Source organism: Crocodylus porosus, unplaced genomic scaffold, assembly GCF_001723895.1.
Source record: "Crocodylus porosus isolate Cpor-Errol unplaced genomic scaffold, CroPor_comp1, whole genome shotgun sequence".
NCBI lineage: Eukaryota > Metazoa > Chordata > Crocodylia > Crocodylidae > Crocodylus > Crocodylus porosus.
The window spans coordinates 36,210,822-36,236,918 of NW_017728917.1; the positions used below are offsets into that span (position 1 = coordinate 36,210,822).

Here is a 26,097-nt window from a genome sequence, read left to right on the forward strand (position 1 = left end):
CCCCAGTCCCCCCCATGGCAGCCCCACCCACCATGGCTCCAGCCCTTTAAGGGAAAAAAACCCCTGAAACTCCCCCCCCAACTCACTGTTCCTGCCAACCGGGGGGGGGAGGGGGGTGTGCAAGGGAAACCTCTCTCTGCTGCCCCCCACCACGTTGGGGGCTCTGCATGAGCCCCCAGAAGCCCCGAGGCCACTGCAGGAGCAGTGAGTCCTGGGGTTTTTCTCTGTCTTTTGGGGGCTTTTTTTCCCTTAAAGGGCTGGAGGCACATCAGGCAGGGCAGCCGTGGGAGTGGGGAGGGGGGTCAGGAGGCTCATGCAGAGCCCCCCATGCAGCAAGGGGCAGTGGGGGGCAGCAGGGATTGCCCCCCCACCCCACCCCACCCCACCCAGCAGCACCTGGTAAGCATCAGGGCTTTTCTTTAGAGGGCCTGGTCCTGGGGTGGGCGGGGCACCCGTGGAGGGGGCTGAGGGAGCAGGCAGGGTTCAGGGGAGGGCTGGGGGCTGCCAGGGGTGCCCCCATGGTCCCCTCCTCCCTCCTCCAGCACCCCTTCCTCGTCCCTAGTATTTACCAGCTCGGAGTTGGCTGCAGCTCCCTGCTGCAGCCACCGGGGACTGCCTAAACCATCAGAGCTCTCCGAATCTTTTCTGAAGATTTGGAGAGCTTTGCCTCTACCTGGACCTTTTAGTTGGTCCCCTAATTCGATTCAGATTTGGAGATTTGGACACCAAATTGGGCCGAATCTCCTCCAAATCAAAATCACCACCCAAAGCTTTGCACAGTCCTAATGGGAATCTAATCCATGATCCCAGGCATCATGTCTCCTGCCATGCCACATGTTCATGGCAGGAGGCATGATTTTGAGATCAGGGATTAGACCCCAATTGCACCGTACTTGCTGGTGCAGGGGGTGTTCAAGATTACGAACCCAGGCTCTGCACCAGAAAAATGAAAAGGGGTCTGAATTAGGGGTGCACCGATAGAAATTTCGGGGACTGATACCGAAAGCTGATTTCTAAGGGAGTATATTGGCTAATACCAATGCAATTTCCGATACCAGACCAACAGCTCACAGCTAGCAAGTCTGGTGCAGTGGAAAGGGGGAGAAGGAAAGGGGCACAGGGAGGAAGATCAAGGTGAGGGAGGAGTGGGGATGGGGTTGGGGCAAGCACTGCCCAGATGGGGTGGGACAGACGTGGGACATTGCTCCGGCTTGTCCAGGGGACAGCTCCCACCACTGCATGCCGCTGGTCCAAAAGCCGCTAATCCAGCACTTGCCCAACAGCTCCCACTGCTCATCTGGGAGGGTAAGGGTATGCCCCAGATCTGCACAGGGTGGGACAGGAAAAGCCTTGTGCAGCCCCGCCCCACGCAGATCTGGGGACAAATGCCTTCCCCGTGCCCTCCTGGAGGAATGGCAGTAGCGGCGGCGGGAGCTACTGGACAAGCGCCAGACCAACAGCTCCTGGATGAGTGGCACACAGCGGTGGAAGCTGAGCTGCCCCCCCCGCCCAGTGCCTGGGCAGCATTTGCCTCAGCCCCTTCCCCACCCCCACTCCTCCCTCATTGCAGGGGCCTTGATCTGACCCCTACACCTCTTCCTTCCCCTTCTACACACCAGACTCCCCAGCTGCACACAGCTCTCCAAGCTGCTGGGTTGCGCTCCTCGCTGCCTACATACTGTGCTGCATCTGCACGCGTATACAGGCATTTACCAGCCAAATTATGGCTACATCAGGCCAATTTCCAACGCAATCAATTTTCTTTATATCAGTGCCGATCCGATATCAAACTGATGTATACGTGCACCTCTAGTTTCAGTCAGCTGACTGTAAATTGGGGCCAGGAATCAAACCAGTCCCTGGCCTCAGCTGACAATTGGATGATTGTCAAAATCCCAGCTGGGGAGCACAGGACCCCAGGATCAGACTGCTGCAGCCCAGTCCTGCGGTCCCCATTTGCCGGGAGCTCTAAAACCATGTGTACTGCCCAGCTGAGTGGCACGTGACCTATGGACAGGTTCCAGGACATGAGGACCCCTGGACTGGGCTGCTGCAGCCTGATGCCAGGCTTTCTGTGCACCAGGAGCTGTATAAATCCCATGCGTCACCCAGCTGGGCATCATACAGAGTTCTGACAGGTCACAGGTGGCCACCCATTCAATTTAAAGCGCAACACAAATGAGCCATAAAATTATTACGCGTTATATGTGGAATAACTTTGTGGCTCGTTTACTCTATTATCACACCTTAAATTGAGTTGCATGTGTGGCCAGGTTACTATTTAAGAAGCAATTAACTTGCTACTAGCATCTTGAATGTAACATGCACCAGGGACCCAAGATTAACCTCATGATAGAAACACTTCTGATCTCTGGGATGGAAGGGAAGTGAGAACATTCGAGTTGTGCTCACTCCCACTTGATATGTAACAGATCAATTCTTGTCCTAACTTCTCCAAGCCAGTTACACTGGAATACAATTGCATTCATGTGACCAACTTCTCAACATACTAATCTGACATAGTACAAGCAGCTTTTTTAACGACACAGATGTGTCCACATCTGCATGTTGAAAACTGCCATACTAGGTTTATGCTTTCAGCGCACTCTAGGAAAATGTGGCCAGTTATCCCATCCGTCAGCAAAGATAGCAGCACTGGCAATATGTGGGGCAATGCACACTGGGACAGCTTACTGATGAAAAGACCACTAGCAAAACTGTTTACACAGGGCTAGTTGGGCTGGGGGAGAAGGGGAGTTTCTGATACTTAATTTTGTTTACAAATAGACAACTATGTACAGAGGCATAACAGGACAGCTTTGCATCCTTTACAGCAGCAGAGGCTAATTTCTGCACCCCTCCCCCCACCCTCCTTCTCAACTGCAGCACCCAGCACTGCTGCCCCAAATGCCCCCCTTTGGATATACTACTATGTGTCAGCCAAGGCTAGGATGAAACATTTAGCTTTTGTGATTACTAACCATGTTGCATATTGATATAAATCAATCATGTTCAGATTCAACAAAATTATAAAACAGTTTGGGGCAGGCTCCTGAACTTTTTGTTACGTATCTGTACAGAATGGGCTCCTGGTCCATGACCAGGCCTCCTAGGCAATGTTATTTTTTGAATGAACAACAAAGTAAATGTCACCAACTGTTTGTCACTAAGCTAAAGACTACTGTAGGTCTGAGGGTATGTTCATACTAGCAATCAAGTCAGTCACCTGGTTACAACATGGCTCCAGTCTGTAATTCAGACTGGACCTTGTCCGTGTTCCGTAAGTGGGTACTGGACCAGTCCCTTTTGCCCTACAACCTGAAATTATCCTTTGAGAAAGCTGAGACAACCATATTGTAACTAGGCCTCCTAATTCTGTTTTATAGACAGCTTGCTTGGTCTTCTATACTACTACATTATACTGCTGAAGTGGAACAAGTAGAAGTTGAAATTGAGCATAGCATCTACAACAGACAGCTTTCACAAACCCAAAATGTACCATATCCAAAAATCATTCCTGCAGCAGGCTGTTACAGGCCTTGGATGTTGTTATGGCACTGTGAAATAGTTGCACAAGTCCCCAAGAGGCAAAGCATATGGTGTTTTACATAAATATCAAATGATTCTGTCCTGTACAGCAGCAGTGACTGTATAGAGGGACAAAAACTATTCTATTACTAGTCAATTGCCCATCAAGAATGTCAGGGGGGAGGGGGCTGGGATGGCATGCTGCCACCTAATGCCCCATGCTGCCATTGTTCTGGCTCTTGCAGGGGGCAGGGTGGAGAAGCCGAGGACAGCACCGCTGGCCTCCGCTCCACCACCCTCTGTCCGGTCCTCCTGCAGCTTCAGAATCGTGGGGGAACTCCTCCACGCTTGGAGCACTTTGATTAGCTCTTCCGTCAGCCAATCAGAGCATGAATAAAGCATTACAGACAGACCGACTTAAGCTTTTACAATATTAGAATAAAAGCCTACGTCTGTCCGTCTGTCTGTAGCACTTTATTCTCACTCTGACTGGCTAACGGAAACAGCCAATCAGAACTAAGCTCATAGCTCCCTTCTCTCAGATTACCCTGAAGAAAGCAAAATTAAAAAGTCTGGAGCATGGTACCCTTTGGCCCCCTCTGCACAGCAGAGTAGCTTGCTCCTGTCCCTTTTACCCTACTTTTCCAGGAAAGCCAGAATTTAGAGCATCATGAAGAAAAATATGTTTGCTTGAGGCATCAATTAAAGGATAACCTTTTCTGCTTTCTCTTCTTAATTTCAGCAGGGAGAAAACCAACACTAAAACTTTCATCTGAATATGCGTCAAGTCGGAATAACACAGTATGACTATGTGCACACAACTCTCAACTGAGTTTGATGACAACCACAAATCCATTGGAATTTAGGGACTGCTATACCAGAATTAAACCAGTGCTCCATCCAGTCTGGTATGTCTCCAGCCACAAGTAATACTAGCTGCTTCAGAGGAAGGTGCAAAAAACCCAGCAGCAAACAATACATAATACATCCCATAATACATTTTTGTTTTAACTAGTCCCTATAAAGTTATGAACTGGCTTTTTCCCTTGAAGCAGTAGGCTACATAACACCTCTGGAACACAATGCAAAGCTCTCTACTGGCAAAACTGTGATTTTAGAGTCCTTTCAGCACAGAAATTGGTCTTTACTTTTTGTTCCTGACTACTGTAACTCAGGGTACCTAATAGTTATCTTGTGTTATCTTTGAGTGCTCTCTTTAGTTGCTTTAAAAAGAGGAGTGTTGTAGATGTGTTAAAGATGAGGCAGAGCAGTCAGCTACCACTTTGTGTTTCCTCACCCTTGTCCTGTGTAGGACGGAGTCAGCTAGACACAGCTAAGAAAAGTCACATACTATGTGAAGTGCCATGGGACCTTGCATGCAGTTATGTGACTAGGCAGTCACCAACTAACACAGGCAGCCTGAGCTGCCAAAGCAGTTACAGAAAGAAAAAGGGGAAGAGCATTGGGAACTGTGCTGAAAAGACTAATTGTGCTGTTGCAACTGCAACATTTGCAACCTTGATGCACTTAATTGCCACCATGTAAAAGATTACAATGGTGGATTGTCAGAGCAAGCACAAATCACAAAATCAGTGTGAAGTCTGAAGAGGTTTCCTGTAGCAGCATGCATGGATCTGGGGGGGTGGGGGGTGGCATACCCAATAGCCCCCTTTGGTTGTGTAGTGCCTATGCAGCCAGCTCTCCCTGGCATGCCGGCATAGCTACTGCCTGAGCTCCCCATATGCCAAGAGCTCTCTCAGCTCACCAGCAGGTCAGTGCAGGCTCTGGCTGAAGCCCCTGCTTTCACACAGCTCCAGAGACCAGGGGTGAGCATCAGTGCTGTTCACCCTCCTTTTCTTCAGCTCACTGTGCATGTGCCACACAACCAAGGATAGGGGGGAGGGGATGCAACCCCCTTGCTGATATCCTGAATCTGCCCATATGTGGTTCTATGGAGTTTGCAGCTGTGCTGTGAATTGCAAATGGACCTGCGTTGCCTGAATTCTGCAGCCTACTACAGCGAACAGAGGTTCTCAAGCTGTAGGAGCGCAGAAAGCACTCATAAGCATTTCACAATAGCTGGTCACAGGATCCCTTGGCTCTTTTTCTATCCATCTCATAAACAGTACTGAAATAAGCTGAAAATATATTAAATGCTCTCGGAAAATGAATGCCATGTAAGCAACTATTGTCACATGGGTACCATACAGTTGGAGGGGGGGAAGGTGGAGAGGGAGGATAGTAGCCACCAGACACTCTTTCAAGACCAGGAGTTATGTTATGGAAACACTTGAAAAACACTTGCAAGGCAGTTGGGTTTTTTTTGGTTTTTTTTTTTTTTTTTTTTTTTTTTTTTTTTTTTGGGGGGGGGGGGGGGAGTACCACACTGAACTACCAAGTGTGGAGGGGTTGGGGAGGGGAGGAGAAAGTAATCAAGAAAGATAAGAATCCCTGCAGGTAGTCCTGACAGATTATTGGAGGAGAGTAGTGAGGGTCAAGCAAAGTTTCCACGAATTGTTCAAAACAGAACTGGGGAAGATCAGTTATAATCAGTCCCCCAAACCCTGTCTAAGCACAAAAAAAAAAAATAAATAAAAATCCACCTCTCCTTAGGGATGGAAAAAGAGACTGCCTCTGCCAGAGTCCAGAGTCTTTGGAAATCTCCACTGCTATCAAGCCACCTAATTAGAGATCAAAAAGACTTTGTTCTCCTTTTTTAAAATAATCAGTCTCAGACCTTAGAGCAACGCAACAGCTCTAAGCCCCTCCCACCCACAACTGCCTAACAAAGAATTAATTATGTAACCATTATATAACAGACACACCTACCCACTCCAGCACTTGCACACCAACAGCCACTCTTTTCTGGTCCCCTGAAAGTTAGCAGGACCTAGGGAGAACTGGTTATTCCCCTTCCCCACAAGGAATGGATCACCATGCTGACTAGACAGCAGTTCTGTTACAAAAGGATTCTCTTTCATCTGCATTTGTGACTATACTCCATTTCATTCGCAGCATCTCTTCTCACTAATCTTCCATCTGTTGTGTATTTTCTTGCTTCTCCAGGTATTCTTAGCTCTGTTAGGGTCACCATCATTTCCATTTCCAACACAGCCCCAGGGGATGTGCAAAGGACAGCAAATGCAATTCTCAGAGCCTAATATCACTCCACTTGAAGGGCTTGTTAAAGTACCAAGTGAGACATCTCTTCACCCAACAGAAGGGGACAAGAGAGTCAGAACACAGCTCAGAAGCCTGCTAAACTCTCCAGTCTTCACTGCAAAGATGTGACTAAGACTACTAATCCCAGCATGCAATGTTTCATCCTGAGTTTAATACAACCAAACCAAGCTATATGCTACTACTGAAATGATAGGCAAGTGTCATCAATGACAATCAGCTGTAGGTCTTGAATTCTCCACACCCTGCAATGTGGCCCGCTGTTGGCCAAAAGTCTGTCGCCAAGTTGTAATCCTAGGTACTGATCCCTTAACACAGCAGGATATGCCAGCCCTTCTTTAACAGAGTTGGCTACTGTAACCTCACCTGCAAAAAGAAAGCAGTCTGGAAACTGATTACAGACGGAACATAACCTAATTCTCACCTGCTCTTGCTCCAGCTTCACACATGGGCTGCTATTAGTGGTGCCCTCCCATGAGTCATACTCATGGCTATACTGAGGCAGAAAAGTGCATCTTCCAGGCTTTACCACTTACACCCCAGAACTTTCCTCCCAATTCTGCCTCTGGCCTGTCACACAGCATATCAAACTCCACCGTCCTCATTAGCATTGCTGATTTATATAGGAATCAACTATGCCAGATCCCTCTTTTGTATTTGCCTCTATAACTAGAGTGCAAAAATTGGCATATTGGTTTAACAAACTGCTACATTTTTAGTTCAGGTAACACATTTTTTTATCTAGATCAGCGATTCTCAAACAAGTTGCCTTGAGATTCTTTCAAGGCTGCCACAGGGTGCCATATAATGTTTAGCACTGCTACGTGTGCAAACATGATTCGCAAGATGCACCCTGAAGTTTTAAATAGGAATTCATAGTATTAAAAACCATTCCAGCCTGGTGTGGTCTTTCTGAGTTTTGTGCAACAGAATAATTGCTTTATTATACATCTGTAGTCAAAGAGTGCAAACTAAGAGTTAACATTTTCCAAGCGATATTTTGAATTTAAAACAGTTGAGAACTACTGGTCTAGCTATTTAAACTGTGATTAGTCACCTTACTGGGCAGACTGCAGTTACGGCTGTAGTCAGAAGGAAGACCAGCATTCCCATCTGACCAGATGTGGGGATACTACATTACTAGGCCCTGAAGCATACTGCTGAAGATATAATGATGGGACGGAAGACAGACAATTGAAATCTTTAGCTTAAGGAGGATAATCTCCAGATTTTTCGAGCATGGAGATTCAAAAATATAAAAGCCAGTGTTGCCTCTTTTTCCGAGAGGTTTCTCAGCATCTCAGCTACTGACGACGTGCACTGCAGAAGAAAAACGCCTTCCCTGACCTGAAAGAATCATTCATAAGCAAAAAGAATGAACAGAACAGAAAAAACGAACAGGAAAGCAGCAGCAAAAAAATTAAGAGGGAAAGAAAAAAAGGCCAAGAGTGCTTAGAGGCAAACTGGAACATCAAAAGACCATCTCTGGTGACAGACAATATATCTTCTAACCCTGAGATTATGCAAGACAAACCAGGCCCCAAATACCCAAGAGCTCTTGTTCTGGCCAGGCCTCAGTGCCGCACACACTGAAGAGACCCAAGTTACATAAACACTAAAGAGCACTTATATAAGCTTTTGTATGAAGCACACTTACAAATAACACTCTCAGCTGAAAGAAGAAAACAGGTATCTGTTCCAGCCAAGTCTCAGCAATGCACAAGTACATCCATTCCAACAAAGTCTCCTTCTCAGTCTAGGAAACAGATAACAATCCCTTGCCTTAGTGCCCAACTCTCCCAGTGTCCATTCAGAAATGTATGCCTTTGTTTGGCTAATCTCCTCCTCCACAAATCTAGTTTAATGATTGGAGCCCAGAACTGGGAGTTTGACAGTCTCTTCTCTATTCCACTTTTATCATTTTCATATTATGACACTAATAAGGACAGCTGTAAGATCCTCAGGTGGAGGAAGCCAGACCATCCTGCACCCTCATATAAACCTAGGAAGTATCTACCTTTGCAACCATTGATCTCAAATCAAAAATATAAGCAGCCACCACAAACGCTCTCTCTCACACAGTTCAGACACGTCAGTAGACCATTAAAAAGCTACAACACGTACCTTCATCTACTAGTAAGTCATGTGTGATTCACTTGCATTTGTCCTGTCAATCGCTCTCATCCACCCCCAGTTTAGTTACATAAACTAAACGCAATAATATCAAGAAAAGCTGCAGTGACTCCAGTGCTGGGAAATTTTCAGCAAGCTGCTACTTCAGTAACCGCAAGTAAGAAGCAACTGAAGCCTGGCTTTCTGGTTACCCCAATTAACAAGTAACCTAATAACGCAAGGTTGGAATTTTTCTTTGGTTTGTTTTTTTTAAACTAGGCTGGCAAAAAAGAAAAGAAAAGGTCAGGCAACAAAATTAAACTGGTTTATACCACACACCTGTGTGCCTCAATGGACTCTTTTTTTTTTTTTGGTAAAGTTCTGAAGGGAGGCCATTTTTAATTAAGTGCTTAAACACAGATTTAGACACCCACACTGAAAAAATTTGGCCCCAGTCAATAGACATATACTAGATCCTGATGTGCATGATAAATTACTCTGGTCGCTACCATAATTATTCTTGTTCTGCTTGTGTAATTTTCAGGGGATAGAAAGTGAGGAGCATGGGGAAAGGAGCAAGCATTTTGCATTATGCAATGATTACATAAGCACTGGTTTACAAAAGGTAGTTGGGAGCCATAGTATTAGCTTTATACCAGGCTATCCTCAGAGTAAGGAGAAATAATAGAGAAGATTACTGCCGCCACACGCCTCCAAAGCCACCAAAATGGCATAAAAGAAACAACTATGATAAAGTAAAATATCATGCTAATATTTTTGCTCAAAGTCCTCACTACAGCCTCATTCATGGCCTGTTAAGAAGAAAGAGACATTCAATACTCAAATCACCATTTAAGAGAACTGCATGAAAGACATTTCCTTCACAAAATATCTCCTTTCAGTGTCCAAGCAGCCCTTTGTCATTGCTTGGGGCAACAACAGTGTAGTACAGGAGTGGTGAAAAAATTATGTATATATACACCCAGCACATATTGAGATAAAAAAGCTTTACAAACCATAATCAATCCTCACAATAGGCATGTGGTAAATATTATCCTGCATACTTTACTTATGGGGAAACTGAGGCAGCAAAATTAGGTTGCTTTTTAACATCCACAGCCAGTTATCAAAGCCAAGATGAGAATCCAAGAGTCCCTGGCTCCTGTCCTATCCTCAATCTATTAGACTAGGCTTCCTTCCTTAAAGGTAAGTCCTTACTTGACTAGCAAATATTTAAAAAAAAAACCCATAACACACACATACTTCAACTTAACTGCTATTTGTTCTTTCATCCATAAAATAATTTTGGGAGAATTCTTAAGGACCTGTTTAGTGAGAAAGGTACCACTTGTGAGAAAAATACAAATTACAAAATCTGAACCAGTGTCATTGCTGGGCCTCTGGCACTTCTCCCATTATCACCGGCCAGAAGAGTGACAATGCACATTAGACAGCTAATAAAACTGGTATAAAACATCACTGCTTGGACAGCTATTTGTTTCCCGGTTTATCCAAAATATTGCTGCTGCTCTGCATGCTCTGAGCAGGGAGCATTGATTCAGTTAGACCAACAAAAAAGGACTCAAAAATTGCCCAGAATCATGAAACTCAAAGCCATGATGTCAAAGGTAACACGGAGTTCCCTGGTCTCATACATAAGATTTAAGACAGAAAGAACATGCTAAATACAGCCCCATAAGAATACGAAGTACCCACAGTTTGTGCTATCTCTGAATAGGGCTCTCTAGAGATGTATTGCAACCACTGCTGTCATCAAAGAAAAGTTTTTGGGATTTTTTTTTCCCTTTATAAGTCACTTATCTTACATGGTGATGGACTCAGCTGAAATACTGTGCAGCTAGCATACAGCAACAAAACAAATTTCACCACCTGGTGGTATCATAAAAATTGAGAAAACAAATCTCCACATCCAAAAACATGTTAAAATGCAGTACTGACAACTGGCAACACAAGTTCAGTGTACATAGCACATGCTGGTTTGACTACCCCCAAGGAGATGTCTGCTGAGCTTGAATGATGAACAGCCTTTTAAGCAAGAAGCTTAAAGTGTTTAAAGCAGAGCCAGGGAGACAGCTGTTTGGGTTCTGGCTTCGGCTCTGCCACAGACGCACTGTGTGACCTTGTACAAGTTACCTTACTTCTGTGTACCTCACCTTCCCCTCTACAATATGGGGATAGCAGCGCTTCCCTAACTTTCAGAGTATTGTAAGCCTTAGTAGTTTGTAAAATATGTTGAGATCTATTGCCACCTACCATTTTAGGAAGCGTTATCAAGGATGATTAATAAAATGGTGGGATTTCTAGTGAGGTTTACAGTGACACAAGAACTCTGATAGATGGAAAACTAGTCCAATTTAATTTAGTGAAACATCCTTCAATGTTGTTTCCCCATCCTCCTACCTGATTAAGATTTTTGAAGGTTCAAACTCCCAGCAGGAACCTGAGTGCTGAGGATCTTCCTGTTCCATCACCCTAGCCAAAGAAGTAGATACAGAGGGGTAGGACAACCCCCAACATAACCCATCAAACAGAGGGGGACTTCTACAGAACAAATGACTCTGGATCTTCCAAAGGATCTTCCCTTCTCAAATCTTTCTTTATTCTTATATTCATTTCCCATCCTAGGTTAGAGAAGCCACTAAGTTAACCCACACTCCTAGTTTATTCAAGTCATTCCAATTTAATTCCTTTCCCTGTTTTGTTCACATCCGCCCAGATCTGGCTTCCTTAACTTGCTGCTATAGTCATGGACATATAAAGGAAAAGGCAGTGGATTCTTATTAGAATCCTTGTGGCTCTCAACTGGTTGCTATAAACTGAACTTTTTGCTTCTATTGCAAACCTCAAAGACCACATGCTCTGGCTCCTATACACTAAAGGTGGAATTCTTGAGACTGCCTGAACAGCCCATTCCTTTTATTATATAAGCTTCTTGTAATGACAAGGTTCATGACCTGAACTCTCCAACTAAGAAGAGGAGAACTATCTTTGGCATTTGGGCCACCAACACAAGAATGGCAAGTTGAATTCTGAAGAGCAGAGCTCTGCACACATGAACAGCTAAGGGAAAGGGTTTTATAGAGAGGCTCCATGAGAACAATGCAAAGTACTGTCAATAATCCTCGGCATTCCCCGCCCCCCCGACTTGAGATGAGGTAGAAGAGGAGCTGTTGTGGTTCTTACATAATGGCAGGAAACAGGTAAAGATGCTAGAAGGAGCATGCAATGTCAAGACTAGCTTCTAGAGATACTGCAGCCCAGCCAGCAAGGGTTTACAAAGGCAGATGTACCTTCAATAATAGTATCACCATCTTTTCTCAGCAAATATTTCACTAGGATGTGTTCTTACAATCAGAGACAGAGGGAAAAATGCAAGCATCCCAAAAGGGGGGGGCGGCAAAAAGGATATGTAAAACAACACCTGTAAAAGACAATCACCATCTTTCTCACCAAAAAACTACTCTGGCAATATTAAATGACAGAACTGGAGTCGCCGCTGTGGCACATATGACAGGTTTCACTGTTTTCTTTAAAATCTTCACTATTACAAATGCAAAGAGCTTCAGTCTCAAATCTGAGTCAAAATTACATGCACAATGCAGAAGACTGAATATTCAAACATTTTCACCACTGTCAGACAACTGCCAATTCAACTGCCTCACAAAACAGTCTGATCCTAATGTACCGTGCTCCATGTTAGTAGTTTCCTAAAAAACCATAAGCTGCCCCACTGTAGCATCAAAGTATTAAAAGGAATGATCTGTCACAGGAAAGCAGGAGAAAGAAGAGAGACAGAAAACTGTATCCTACCTGGAAACTGATGAGACTCATCCAAGAGTAACATGCTGCTTAATGTATTCAGCTGAGGCAAGATCTCCGTCAGTGATCCAGCGTTTTAGGTGGCTAAAAACTGTTAGCCCCCTTAGCTATTCTAGTCTCTGGGTCCTTAGGCCAAAAAACTTATCAGTCACTCCCAGTGGTTTGTTATCTCTGCCTGAGGCACAGCAAACACTAAAGACAGCTCTTGCCAGCTGCGTGAATGTGTAACTGGGAAAAAGCCTTCTGATAGAACAGTCCAGGATGCAGGAAGGACAAGAAGTAAATGAAATCCTGGTACTTAATATTCTCGAGAATAACTTTTGTTAAACAGTACTTGATGCTCTGTTCCACAAACCTGGAGCGTCCTGGTATCAGCAAGCTCACATCCTCTAGGACTCGACTGTGACTGAGTGGGGTCTCTGTTATATAACTGGTTAAATATGCCTGATGTTCAGATTAAATAAAAATTGTCACCATCTCCCTCCCCTGCACAGACTCAAACTACAGAGCCCAAGCTAAAGTAGCTGCCGGTTAGCTGGGAACCAATCACCAGAGCCGTTCTGCTCTGTTAGCTTAGGATCAGCATATGCACTCATTCAGAGGTGGTAACCACAGCCACTCCTAAAAAAGGGGCCGATTTTAAAAGGCAAAACAAGAGCATGTATGGTGGGTGGGTGTGCGCGTGTGGGAGGAGGACTCCTCTCTCACTGGGCTGGAGCAGCGAAGTTGCAGCCGTTCAGATCTGATGCCATTCACTCAACATGCGATCCATTTCAACTAGTGGCAGACCAACACCAAGAATAAAACAAAAATCCTTACATAACCATTCAAATTCAACTGGGGCCCCATGCAGGGGGAATTCCAACAGGCAACAGGAAACGAACAGCCAGAGAGAGACACAAGATCAACTACACTCCAGAGATTACTAGGGCAAAAGGGGAAATGAGTTGGGAAAGGAATACAGTCTTTTGCTTTAGGAACAGTTTTGAGATCTGTGATTTTACTATCTGCTCATATGGTGTCTGCTAACCCAGAATAGACTAGATGACCTATGTTAGATGCTGGACAATCAAACAGGAACCAGTAACTTGCTTAATACAGTAACACACCAAGCATACCGATCACCAAGTCAGTATGTTTTATAACATACTGACATATCAGACACCTAGTTTTACACAGAAGAGTCTAAATGCAATGAAAGTGCTGTATGAGGCAAGTCCTTAAAAACAAGTCTTCTCTTCTCCCAACCCACAAGCAAAGTTCTACTAACAGGAGGCACACCAGCAGTGGTAAAGCAGAGGAAATAAGAGCTTGTAAGCCTTAATTAGCACCCTACAACAGCTAATGTCCATGCATGACTAGCCTTTCTATAGTACTCTAGAGACTGTTCCCATGTCCAATTACATTCACAGTGGAACTCAAACAGTAGAAAGGAAAGATCCTGTGACATAGTGGCAACCATCATTCACTGTCAGTCTTTTGATACAATTATATCTGAAGTGTTTTGACCATGTGACCTCTTTATCAAAAAAAACAAACAAACCCACAAGAGAAAGGTAAGAGCAGAGGATCCCTCTCTCCCCTCTTCTGATCTGCCACAGCTGAAGAAAAACAACTGGGGTGAACTAAATTTAAATTTTTTTAGTTTGTTAATCAAGAGCAAGGGACAGAAGAAACCAGACTGCATGGCATTAAGTGCAACTTGAACATAAGGTGGCACTTGAATTTCATTTGACAAAAATGCAACTAGCTCCTACTGCACATTTGTCCACCAAGCTGACACTCCATTCGCAACAACTGGCAAGCAATACTAGGAGAGGACCAGCAAAAGAACAGCAAGCATGACACAGATTGCGGCTTGGTAACTTATGGCCCAAGGGCCACATTTGGCTCGCAGGACCATCTGATCCAGCCCATAGACATAGGGTTTTAGCAGCATTTGGCAGCAGGCAGGGGGACATGGGGTGGGAGAGTTTTGGCAGCTGTTGCTTCCCTATGTCACTGTGGGGACAAGCAGGACCTGCCAGCCCCTCTCCCTGTACCACCACACAGGTAAGTGGTGGAGGTAGCTAGGTACTAGTGCCTGCTCATCCACATGCCTCTGGTGCTAACTGGGGTCAGTAATCTTTACAGACTGAGGGCCAATATAAACTGTAATTGAAGAGCCCTTGCAGAAAGGCATGGGGTTGCACGGGGTTCTAAGACTCAAACAGTATAATATATTGCATTTTTTAAGGCCTGAGGTTCATTTGGAGGTATGCGATGGAACTGAATGACACCTACACAACATTTCAACTACAGCTATTGTTGTTAGACATCTTATTGTCAAGGGCATTAGAATTCAATGACTTGTCAGCAGTTTCAAAACAGTCTAACTGCTTTGGAAAATATCACACCTTTGAAACAAGTCTAGACTTCAGCTGTATTAATTAGGGTTATATACATTTTACCGGGAAGCAGTTATAGACTGGTAAAAAAAGAAAACAGAACTGCAAATAGAAGTGAAGGGCTTTATATCCCATGTCACTATTCAAATTCAGTCTACCAGGAGCGACTTGTAATGGTGACTATGGGCACCAAGAGGCAAATATATTTAAGAAAAGTCAAAAAGGAGATTTCTATGGTAGGACCAAATGGGGTTGGAATAAAGGATCCCAATGTGATAACAGACCTGACCAAACTTATTTATGAAACTGGGAAGCAAGACTTAAAGTCAAGAAACTGAATGAAGTTGACAGGGCAGTTTCCAGGGACATTTTGTTATAAGGAGGCAGCATCGAGAAAAATAGGCAGCCAGGGAATTAAAAAAAACCAAAAACTTCAAACAAAAGAAAATGAGGTCTTTCCTTTTCCATGGCAGTATAAGACAGCATCCCTTCAATACTGTAGCACAGGGAATGTAAGTAAACTCTTCCATCCATGTCACAACCAAGAGTTTGTCATTGCTGTTTACCACAAATGAATATGCAGCATATCCCATCAGCCTGTTCAAGAAGCAGATGTGCCAGGAAAAAAAAAGAAATCTGTTTATCAGTGATCTCCTCATGACAGGTAATCTCGTTATAAATAAGCCCATTTACTGAACAGCCATCCTGTGAGGCCAGGTCTGTCAACACCGAGGAATTCCCCTGCTCGCCCCAACCAAGCTTCCCTAGACTCTGGTTACTGTATTCCACAGCTCTGTTTCAGTCACGCAGCAAGAAAGAGCTCCATAACTGGACAATCATCACCCTACGATGCATACTAGCAAAGGCAGCAAGACACTTTTCTCATGTTTTGAAGAATAACACATTAGATTCCTGTATTTCCAGCAATACACACATCAACACGTATCCACTATTCGCAAGAAAAATAAAAGCCTTCAAAACACTGCTTTTGTTCTTGCTCAAGAGTTTAGTGTCAGCCTCATCATACCTGACCAGTACAGCAAAGATCTGACTCGCATCTAAAAGTCTGCCTCCACATATGGTACAGAAACATTACAAGTTTACAGTGCACACTAGGGAACAGTGGAGATTTTAAAAAAAAAGAAAAAAGGGCCATCTGAACTCTGTTCAATGAAAGAGCAAATTAAAACTAAATACTTTGAGTCATAAATGACTAATGACTCCCCTCCCTGTCCCTTCTGCTAGGATATGTTCCTTCCCCATTCCCACCACTCCTCTGATAGCAGATGGGTCCTTTGCTGTCCTCTGCAACCTGAGCTTCTCATCTACCCCCAAAACTGTTCTGCTGGTCTGATTAGCCCAAAGTGTGCAGCAAAGGTGAAAAGCGTAGAAAACATTCCTGTTTGTCCCACCTTTATTATTTATTCTCTGCTAGCTACAGTGGTTCTCTTTTTTCCTATAACCATCTCTGCTCTATGACAGCTTTGCTGTTCCTTCCCATTCTCACTGCTCTCTTAACATGCTACTCCAATTCTAACAGCTCCTCTCTATACAGCTGTTGCTCATCAACAAGTAGAGGCTGTCTACAAATGTAGATTGCTCTTATGTTACTTAAAACTTCATGGTCTTGACAGTGAAATAACATTTTAGTTAGCAGCTAATATTAGCACATAAAATACTGTTAATTCTGCTTAACCTGTTCATAACTTCATCACCAGTATGAGGCGAGGTTTGAAGATTAGGGACTGTACAGTTGTATGGGTAATACAAATCCTGCTAATCACTCTAAAGCCAAAATCCAACTACAAACTGCTTCACCAGCAATTGAAACTTAACTAAAAAAAAGGCTGCTGGACCAATATCCTGAACATTGTATTAGTATCCACCTAAAAAAAAAAAAAAAAGATTTAGAATTTTAACCAAAGTCCACTGAAGTCAGTAAGAGTCTTTCCATAGACTTGAAAGAGTTTTCAAATCAAGCCTTGAGGCATAGAACTGCTTTCCCAATGCAACTTTGTTAATGTAATTTTGGTGCACATTCTTTCCCATGTTAGTTCACGTTGATACTGAACACCAACTTTTATGAGCAACCCAGCATAAATGGCATATACAGGGATATGGGACTCAAAAACCCAGTAAAGAAGCATGTTTCTACATTGATACACAAGGGGCTATATATAAATCATGTTTTTAAGCGCTTCCAGGATTATCACAACCAAAATAACAAGCTTTCAGCTTCCAAAAGATTATTTAAACTATAATAAGGAGTACAATGTGTGTTTAGACAGGATGTACTGATTTAAAGTGCTTTAAATCATTATTTAAATGAGCCTGAAGGTCTTGGTTTAAAACAATCCATTTTAATCCTGTTTTGCTTTTATACTTTTTAGTAATTTTCCTAAGGAAACCGATTTCTCAGGGATTGTTATAATATAGTATTACTTCTTGCCAAGCAAGATAACACATTGTATGTGTATATTATCATCATACACATTTACTTAAGCAATTATGTAGCCTAACATACATTTATCCAGATCCTTAATTTACATTTTATTACACTGCAAAAACAGTGCCGCATTTCTTACTTGATATTTTTATTGTTTGTTTGGCGATTCATGTCAAGCCACCTTTGGATTGAAACTGTAATTCAATTAAAATTCACAAAAAAAACCCCCAGTATTTCTAAATTATTTGTATTAGTTGTATAAAAATAGCATAAAATATGCTAAATGCATACAAATACAGTAAAATTATCAAAACCTGTTTTCAATTTAAAATGCTTTATAAAAAGAAAGGAAATATTTTGCTGAACTGGTTATTTCTGTTTACTACTTGTAAAATACTGAAGGACATTGTGAACTGCATCCTCTCATACATCAATTTTATTCATAGACTTTATTTTCCACTTTTTCAACTCCTAATCAGTTTTTCAACTTTGAATGAACTAAATCAACTGCTCTGGTTGAATAAACCAAAATGAAGAGAATATTTTCTGCACCAGCGAAGAGGTAACTGCTGTCAAAAAAGCCACTTTCTTCCTTTTATTCCTGTCTATCTGCTGTGTACCAACAATAAGGTTCAATGAAGTCTCGCAATTCATTCAGCTTCAAAGGTCTAATATTTGTGAAGTATTTGACCTGAACTCCTTGTTTTGTATCTATGTTGCCTACAATTCCAAGGTAGTCTCTCATCCAAGGGCTGTTTAAGCTTCCAAGATCAGATAAAAACAGGCACAGTCAATCTGGTCTGGCCACACCAAATTGGTTCACAGCTTCAGTATCATCTCACTTCAGAACTTTGTGACCTCCAATTTTTCTAGGGTTTGACTTTCTCTGAAACCACAGCACCAGAAAAATGTACTGCTGTTTTTTTAAATTTACATTTAATTTAATTTCATATATCACAGTAAATTTAGGCCTTAATAGGAATCATAATTTCAAGTTTATTTTAAAAAGATTCATAAAGAAAAAAGTATTTTAAAAACCCATTTTTACCCATCTAGTTTTTTGAAACATGAACGGCATCTTGTCATTTTAATTAAAAATAAAGGGAAAAAAAGTCTTCATCTAAACCTGTTCTCCCCTCCTCTGCAAAAAATACACAGTAAAATAAACATTACAGTGTTAATACGAAGTTTCTCTCACGTACCTGCCATGCATTTAAAGCTTGCAGAAGAAAAGGTGCTGTCTAAATGCCATTATTAAAACTGACTGAGCTGTGCAAAGCTGACCATCAAAAAATGAGCACTTGGTAAAAAGGCATAAATTAATATTGGCTTATTTCTGGAAAAATAATAAATAAATCTCAGTTTTTCTGACCAAAAAGTGACAAACCCTGAATTTCCTCCAAGACAAACAGAAAGACATTAGTAAATGCTGCATTTCTCCTACAAGTAAGGGCAGAGGGCATTCCTTTGTTCAGCTAATACTCTCTCAGCCCCCCTGCCCTCCAAGCTTTAATTTGACTCCATATGTTTCGGATAGTGTTAGGAAAGCATGGCACCTACAGGCAGGTCCAAAACCTTTGAGAAAACCACAAATACATACAGGAAAACAAAACAGGGGATGTAGGCTGCTCTGAAGCTTCATAGAAATATTTCTAATTTGTATTCCATTATACACAATAGATCAAAAGGAAAAAAAAAATCCCAGCTAGTTATAATACCACGTCATTTCACTAGATCAGCGAGACTTGACAGCCCAATCAGTGGGTTCAAGGGAAGGAGAGCTCTGACGTCACTGCCTCCTTTGAAAGAAGCGAAACAAGTCATTACTCCAGGTTATATAACGCTCTGACTATGCCAGACTTTGTGCCACCCTCTCTAAAGGGAAGCTGTTGCCAGAAAGCTCTAGGGGATGTGGAGTGGAGGAGGCAAGGACATTTTCGTTTAGAATTTTTTCTTTATAAACAGAGGACAGGAAAAAAAAATCTAAGAGAGGATTTACAAATTTAGAAAGACAAGGCAGCCAGCAAGAGATTCCACGACTGCCCTGAAGCACTCTTAGTCTATAATGCCCTGGAAGGGGGGCAGGCAAGGTCTTGTCCTTCCTTCCCACATCATTATACAGGCCACACCCCCCTCCAGATCTCTTAGGTAACACTAGGTAACCCAGTTCACAGGGTCAGTTAAAAGACTGGAATCAACCTAAAAGGCTCTCCTTCCTCTTTGCTTTAACCTATATTATCTCCTCACATTCCTCCAAGACTTACACAGGTGCATCCTGTACACATACTCGAGTCTGCTCCTTTCCTTCTGTGCACAGAACGCCACATTACACCAGGTCACAGAAAAGAGAGCATTGAAATCAAATGCTCTAGATTGAATAGAAACGAAACAAACATATCAGAGTAAAGTACAATGTGTTCTCCTCATAACTCAGAGAAGGACTTTTAAAATGTCATCAAATGTCAGCTAAAGAGATGGGTGCCTGCTGTGGTTACCAGCACCTGCCCAAATCCTGTACAGAGGCTTTCCTGCGCCTACAGGGTCAATAAGCTGCATGAATTCACTACACTTCTCTCTAATAAAAAAACAGGAATGACTATTGAATGGATATTGTCAGGTTAAAACTAGCAGGTAGCGCATGCACTCCTACTATTTTGTTCAAAATTCCTATTGAAGATCATGGATTTTTTTTGCCTAAATAAGAACTGCATGTTTTTATTATATTTCTTCCCTGAATTAACAGCACTATTAAAATAAAAGCACTAATATAAGATCCGCTTATATGGTCTTGGTCTTCTCCGGGGTCTCCTACTGAACAGTTGTTCACCAAGCTCCTAATGCACTCCTCTGATACAGCAGTAAGACGCTATCAAGTCCCCTCTCAACCTTTTCTCCTTTAGGCTAAAGAGGCCCAGCTCCCTCAGCCTTTCCTCATATGGCTTGCCACTCTTGCTCCCAGCCACAGGAACACTGCAAAGGGCTCCAATGTGCTCCTTCAGTCATTGCGTCCAGACTGTGGAATAAGCTCCCTCCAGAGGTGGTGCAGTAACCTACCACAGTGGTTTTCAAGAGGAGACTGGACAGTCACCTCACTGGGGTCACCTAACCCCAGTTGTCTTCCTCCCTAGAGTGGGTGAGGCTGGACCCAATGATTTGCGAGGTCCCTTCCAGCCCCTAACAATCTATGAAATCTACATCCACCATTAATGCCATTTATAATTTTCCATTTCACTCTAGTTGAACAATGAAAATAAACTAGTCTTTAGCCATTTTCACCTTCTGGCTCTCATGGAATACTGGGAACATAACAGGCATAAATATATCATTGCATGTCTGGGCATAATTGTGAAAATATTTCTATTCAGCATAACCCACTGGAAAGCAACCTTCCAAAGCCTAAACTGGACCTAAGAAATGCATCTAAAGCTGCTGACAGAAGTGGTTCAATTAAAGGTGCAATGGGATCCGATTTGTGATTCCATGCCACACATGCAAATGGAGGAGGTGCAAGTGTGGGATCAGGAATCAGATCCTGATCTTGCCCTATTGCCAGTAGAGGGGGGAGCCCAAAATCACGATCCTGGACTCCCCCTATACTGGCAAGTAGCAAGCCAGGTCCCTGATGCCCTTGTCTGTCAGCTGGCATATGCTCCCAGCTGCTGGAGCACACAGAAGCAAAGGGCTCCGAAGTGTTCCCACAGCTGGGAGTGCCCATCAACTGACCAGCATTCCCAGCCACTGGAGCACATCATAGACAAGGTCTCCGATTTGTTCTCATGGCTGGGAGCACTGGTCAGCTGATAAGTACTCCAAGCAGTGGGAGTACACTGGAGCCCTTCACAGTGTTACAGTGGATGGGAGCATTGATCGGCTGATTGGTGCTCCCAGGCACTGGGGCAACAGGCACCCAGCTTGCTACTTGCAAAGCGATCATTGCTGGCACAAGTCAATTTAAGGCGTGATGGGAACCATCCACAAAGTTACCGTATGTATTTTGTGTAATAATTTTGTGCTTTATTCCTTATTTTAATCACACCATTAATTGCAAAGATGTGTAGCTGAGCTGCTCCTTAAGACATGATTAACCAGTTAATCATGGTTTTAAGCATAGCCCAGGGGCCTAATATGTTATGTAACCCAGGCGGTACTCCAAGAGGTACCTCCTCTCCAACTGAAGGGATCAAAGCAGGTGCACAAGTGCTGTGGGAGGTGTAGGGACTCTCCTCCCCCTACAGAGCAGAGCCAGACCACCAACGGGGACTTAACCATATACCTTTTAATACTGGGAACACAACAGGCATAAATCAGAGGGTATAGTGGACACTACAATGCCCCAAGGGGCAGGATTCAAAGGTTAGACACTTACAATCATTGACAAAAAACAGGGTTAACAAAATATAAAACACAAACAGCAGAACAAACGATACGGGTTGGTGAAATATAAAAAGGCACAAAATGCAAAATGTCAAATGACAAGGAAATAGAGGGCCTTGGTACCTGGAGGGGGAGAAAAGGGGGAGAGGGGGGGAACACAATGGTCCCTTTCCACTGCAATAAGATTTTCTTCTTGTTATCACACTCACCCCAAATCACCTCAGCTAGGACTTGGAGCCAGATCTCCCATGTGGTGGGCAGGAATGCCGCCACACAGCCACCACTGGTGGGACTGCTGCAGCCTGCTAGGGGTCTTGACCTTCCCAGAGCCCTGGCCACACGTCAAGCTGCCTGGCCTCTGATCAGAGAAGCTGGAAGCAGAGCTGGGAACCCCTCAGGTAGCTGCTCAGATCCTTCCTGGAGCAGGGGGAGCCTCTCGTAGGGGATCCTGGAGCCCAGTGGGGAGCCTCTCCTGCCGGCTGCACGTTGCGCTGCTGAGGGTCCCACTGCTGCCTGCAAATCCTGCTCTTTCAGGCTCTTCTGGGGCACTGCTCCTGCCCCACTGGCTCAGCTCTTGCCAGCTCTGTGAAGCTCCTTCCTTGTTGTCACTCGCTGGTCTCTTCCCTGAGTCAGCCCATGCTACCCCTTTTATCCTCCTCCAGGTGATCCAAGAGGCCAATCGGAACACAGGGGGTGAGTCTCTGGGGCCTGATTGGTGGGGAAAGGGAATCCCAAGTCCTCCAATCATCTTCTACCCCTTCAAACCTCCTGGGCCAAATCATTACCAGATTTGTGAGGAAAGGGAATCCCAAGTCCTCCAATCATCTTTTGCCCTTTCAAAACCCCTGGGCTAGGTCACTGCCAGCTAGCCTGTCACAACCCAGAGGCTTAATACGTTATAACTTCAGATTCTGGGCTTGTCTGCCCTTGGTTATCTACAGCCTGCCAATGGATTGTTAAAACACAACCATTCCAGTTCACAGTGACCGATAATTTAACATTGTTAAATGCTGAGTGTTTAACATTGTGTTAGTTACTCTGACCCACAAAGTTCTAGTGTGATCCAATTTCTCAGCACAGACAAGCTGATGTAGTTTAAACGTATGCCAATGTACAGGATATTGCAAGTAAATCCCCTGGCACTGCTTCTATAAGCCTAAACTATGATATACACCAGTCTTCCAGTGCAAAACTGATCTGGAAAAACACTTCAGAGAAAGTCACTACTAACAGTTTAGAGGGCCAGCGTGGCTGTTTAAGAGCAGCAAAAAGCACATTTATACAAAGCAGTTCAAGTTTTGTGACAAAATGCAGCACACAGTGAAATTGCTGCAGAGGAAGCACACAATGTGAGAAGCAGGTTTGCTTCACTCAAGTGGCCTCCCACTGGCTGCCACAGAAGTAATGCTGGTAGGCTTGCAAGGAAGCTGGGTCCACAGTCCAACAAAATTAAAAGAGCAGGACAGGACACTTTAAAAGTGTGGGGGGGGGGGGAATGGAGGGAAGAAGGGAAATCACAGTCTCACTTTTCACAGAAGCATGCATGTGATATACTCTGCAAACAGAGAACTGATCATGCTTTTATAAACTTTATTATTTACTAGCATCTATCACTATGACATCTACACACAAAGAAGAAAGAAGGACAGAAGTACAAAATAAACCTGCCTGGTCAAGTCTAGCACCTTTCAGAGCTTGAGACAAACCCTTCTTTTTGTTCTGGCCCTGCAACTGCATAAGCAAAAGCTGCCATGAAAAGGAAGATCTTTACTGACAGGCTTCCTACTTCTGATCCATGATTTCCACTTACAACCTAGCAAAACCTGAACTGTCCTAAGCACTTCCTTCATAGATTTGAGGAAGAACAGGAGAAGCAAACAAGACTGTCATGCTCCTGTACTGTGCCAGATGGAATTATCTTATTAAAAAAAAACAACACCATTTCCTAAAGAGCATCTGCAGTGTCTTATGCAGCCCAGCAGGAGGATGGGGAGAACATTCCTGCAACCTTGAAATCCATGCTGTGGGAAGCTGCTGCTTTCTAGAAAATGTAAGTGCAAGAGAAATTAAACAATATTTGCCCATTCTCCTCCTGATACAATCCATCCCCACTAGAACACTGTCCTTTCGGGGGGGGGGGGGGAGAAGCAGCAGGAGCAACCAGCAAATCCCAGAAGCATGGAATACCCATGGTAGAAAACAGGCATAGATACACCTAGATCAGTGGTTTTCAACCTGTGGTCTGCAGACCCCTGGGGTTCTGCAGATTGTCTAAAGGGTCTGTAAAAGATGACTATGGATCTATCAAAAGTATGCAAATACCCATACTTAAAATTCAAAGTGGTTTGCACCTCTATTTGAAATTTTTAAAGGGGTCCACACCTCCACTTGAAACTTTTTAAGCATCCACAAACGAAAAAGCTGTTGAAAACCACTGGCCTAGTGGATGTCCAACCTCTTCTTGAACACCTCCAGTGACAGAGTCCATAGCTGCCCTAGGCAATGTATTCCACTGCCTCACTATTCTCACAGTAAAGAATTTTTTCCAGATAGCCAATCTAAACTTACTTCACCCATCTTGTCTCCTTGAAGCCAAAAGGACAGATCAAAAGTAGCCCTTCCCAGCACAATGTAGACAAAATTTACAAGCGCTTTAATAGACTCAGGGGATTGGTTAGCAGGGTGCTAGGAGCTCAGAACTTAGATACGTTGAGGGTCCAGGATGGGTAGACATTCCTCAAGGAAACCATTCTTTGGACTCAGAGTGAGTCAATCCCATGGCAGAGGAAAGGGGGCAAGGGGGGGGTCAGGAAGCCCCTTTGGCTAACCAGGGGCACCTAAGATACCTTAAGGGCAAGTGGAAGCAAGGGGTAGCTAGCAAAGGAGTATACTTCTTTGGCCCACACCTGCAGGGAGTCAGTCAGGAAGGCCAAGGCAACTCTAGAACTCAGGCTAGCGTCAGGGATTAAGGACAATAAAAAGTCCTTCTTTAGGTACATTGGGAGCAAAAAGAGGGTGCAGGGTAGCATAGGACCCATACAGAATGAGCAGGGGGTCTTAGTGATGGATAGCAGGGACAAAGCAGAACTTAAAGACCCTGGGGGTCTTTAAGAGGAGGCTTGATGCCTACCTAGCTGGGATCATTCGAGCCCAGTTTTTTCTCCTGCCCTGGCAGGGGGTCGGACTTGAAGATCTATACAGCCCACTCTGACCCTACTTCTATGGTTCTTCAATGAGTTTTTTGCTTCTCTCTTAAATGGGAATCTAGATGAACCCTCAACATACATAACGGACACCAACAAAGGGAACATCAGCCAACCAATGGTCAGCGCTGACACGGTAAAAAGATACTTGGAGGGACCAGACGTATTCAGATCACCAGGACTGGAGGGACTCTACTCATGGATAATGAAGGAATTAGCGGAGGTCATAGCTCATCTACTGGCAAGGATATGTGATCGCTCATGGTGCTTGGGTCAGGTTCCGGAGAATTGGAAGAGGGCTAGCATCGTTCCAATCTTTAAAAAGGGAAGGAAGGAGGACCTGGGGAACTATAGACCAGTCAGCCTTACCTCTATCCCTGGGAAAATCCTAGAAAAAATTATCAAGGAGCACATCTGTGGAAGCCCGCTGTCTAATATGATGCAGAGGGGTAACCAACATGGGTTTTCAGCAGGCAGGTCCTGCCTGACTAACCTAGTTTTTCCTTTTACGACAAGGCCACCAATTGGTTAGATGCAGGAGTTGAGGTGGATGTTATCTATCCGGACTTCAAGAAGGCCTTTGACAAGGTATCCCTTACCATCCTTATAAATAAACTGAGGGGATTTGCCTGGGATGATTACACGGTAGACTGGGTAGCAAACTGGCTCAAGGGCTGTACTCAGAGGGTGGTAGTGGACGGGTCGGTGTCAACCTGGAAAGATGTGGGCAGTGGAGGCCCTCAGGGCTCAGTTCTGGGGCCGGTGCGGTTCAACATCTTCATCAGTGATCTGGATGAGGGGGTGAGAAGCACCCTGTCCAAATTCGCAAGCAGCACAAAATTATGGGGTGCAACTAACACCCTGGAGAGGAGGAACCAGATCCAGACCGAACTAGACAGGTTGGGGAAGTGGGCAGAGAGCAACAGAATGCAATTCAATGACAGTTTCATAGATTTCATAGACATTAGGGCTGGAAGGGACCTGGGGAGATCATCGAGTCCAGCCCCCTGCCCAAAGGGCAGGAAGT

The 26,097-nt window shown here is 44.0% G+C and overlaps 1 protein-coding gene across 3 annotated transcripts in view; it reads right to left on the bottom strand.

Annotated features, from left to right (window-relative positions):
- The window catches only part of RAD54L2 (RAD54-like 2 (S. cerevisiae)), a 69,107-nt gene that overhangs the window by 28,755 nt on the left and 14,255 nt on the right, over positions 1-26,097 (bottom strand). Inside the window, exon 1 of one of the 3 annotated variants that reach the window (XM_019537099.1) lies at positions 12,652-13,138. The exons of the other annotated variants lie outside the window; for them this stretch is intronic. Within the exon in view, the coding sequence (XP_019392644.1) occupies positions 12,652-12,685 (34 nt within the window). The 5' untranslated portion in view covers positions 12,686-13,138. Of the gene's footprint in view, positions 1-12,651; positions 13,139-26,097 lie in introns of those variants that run through there. 3 annotated transcript variants of the gene reach the window in all.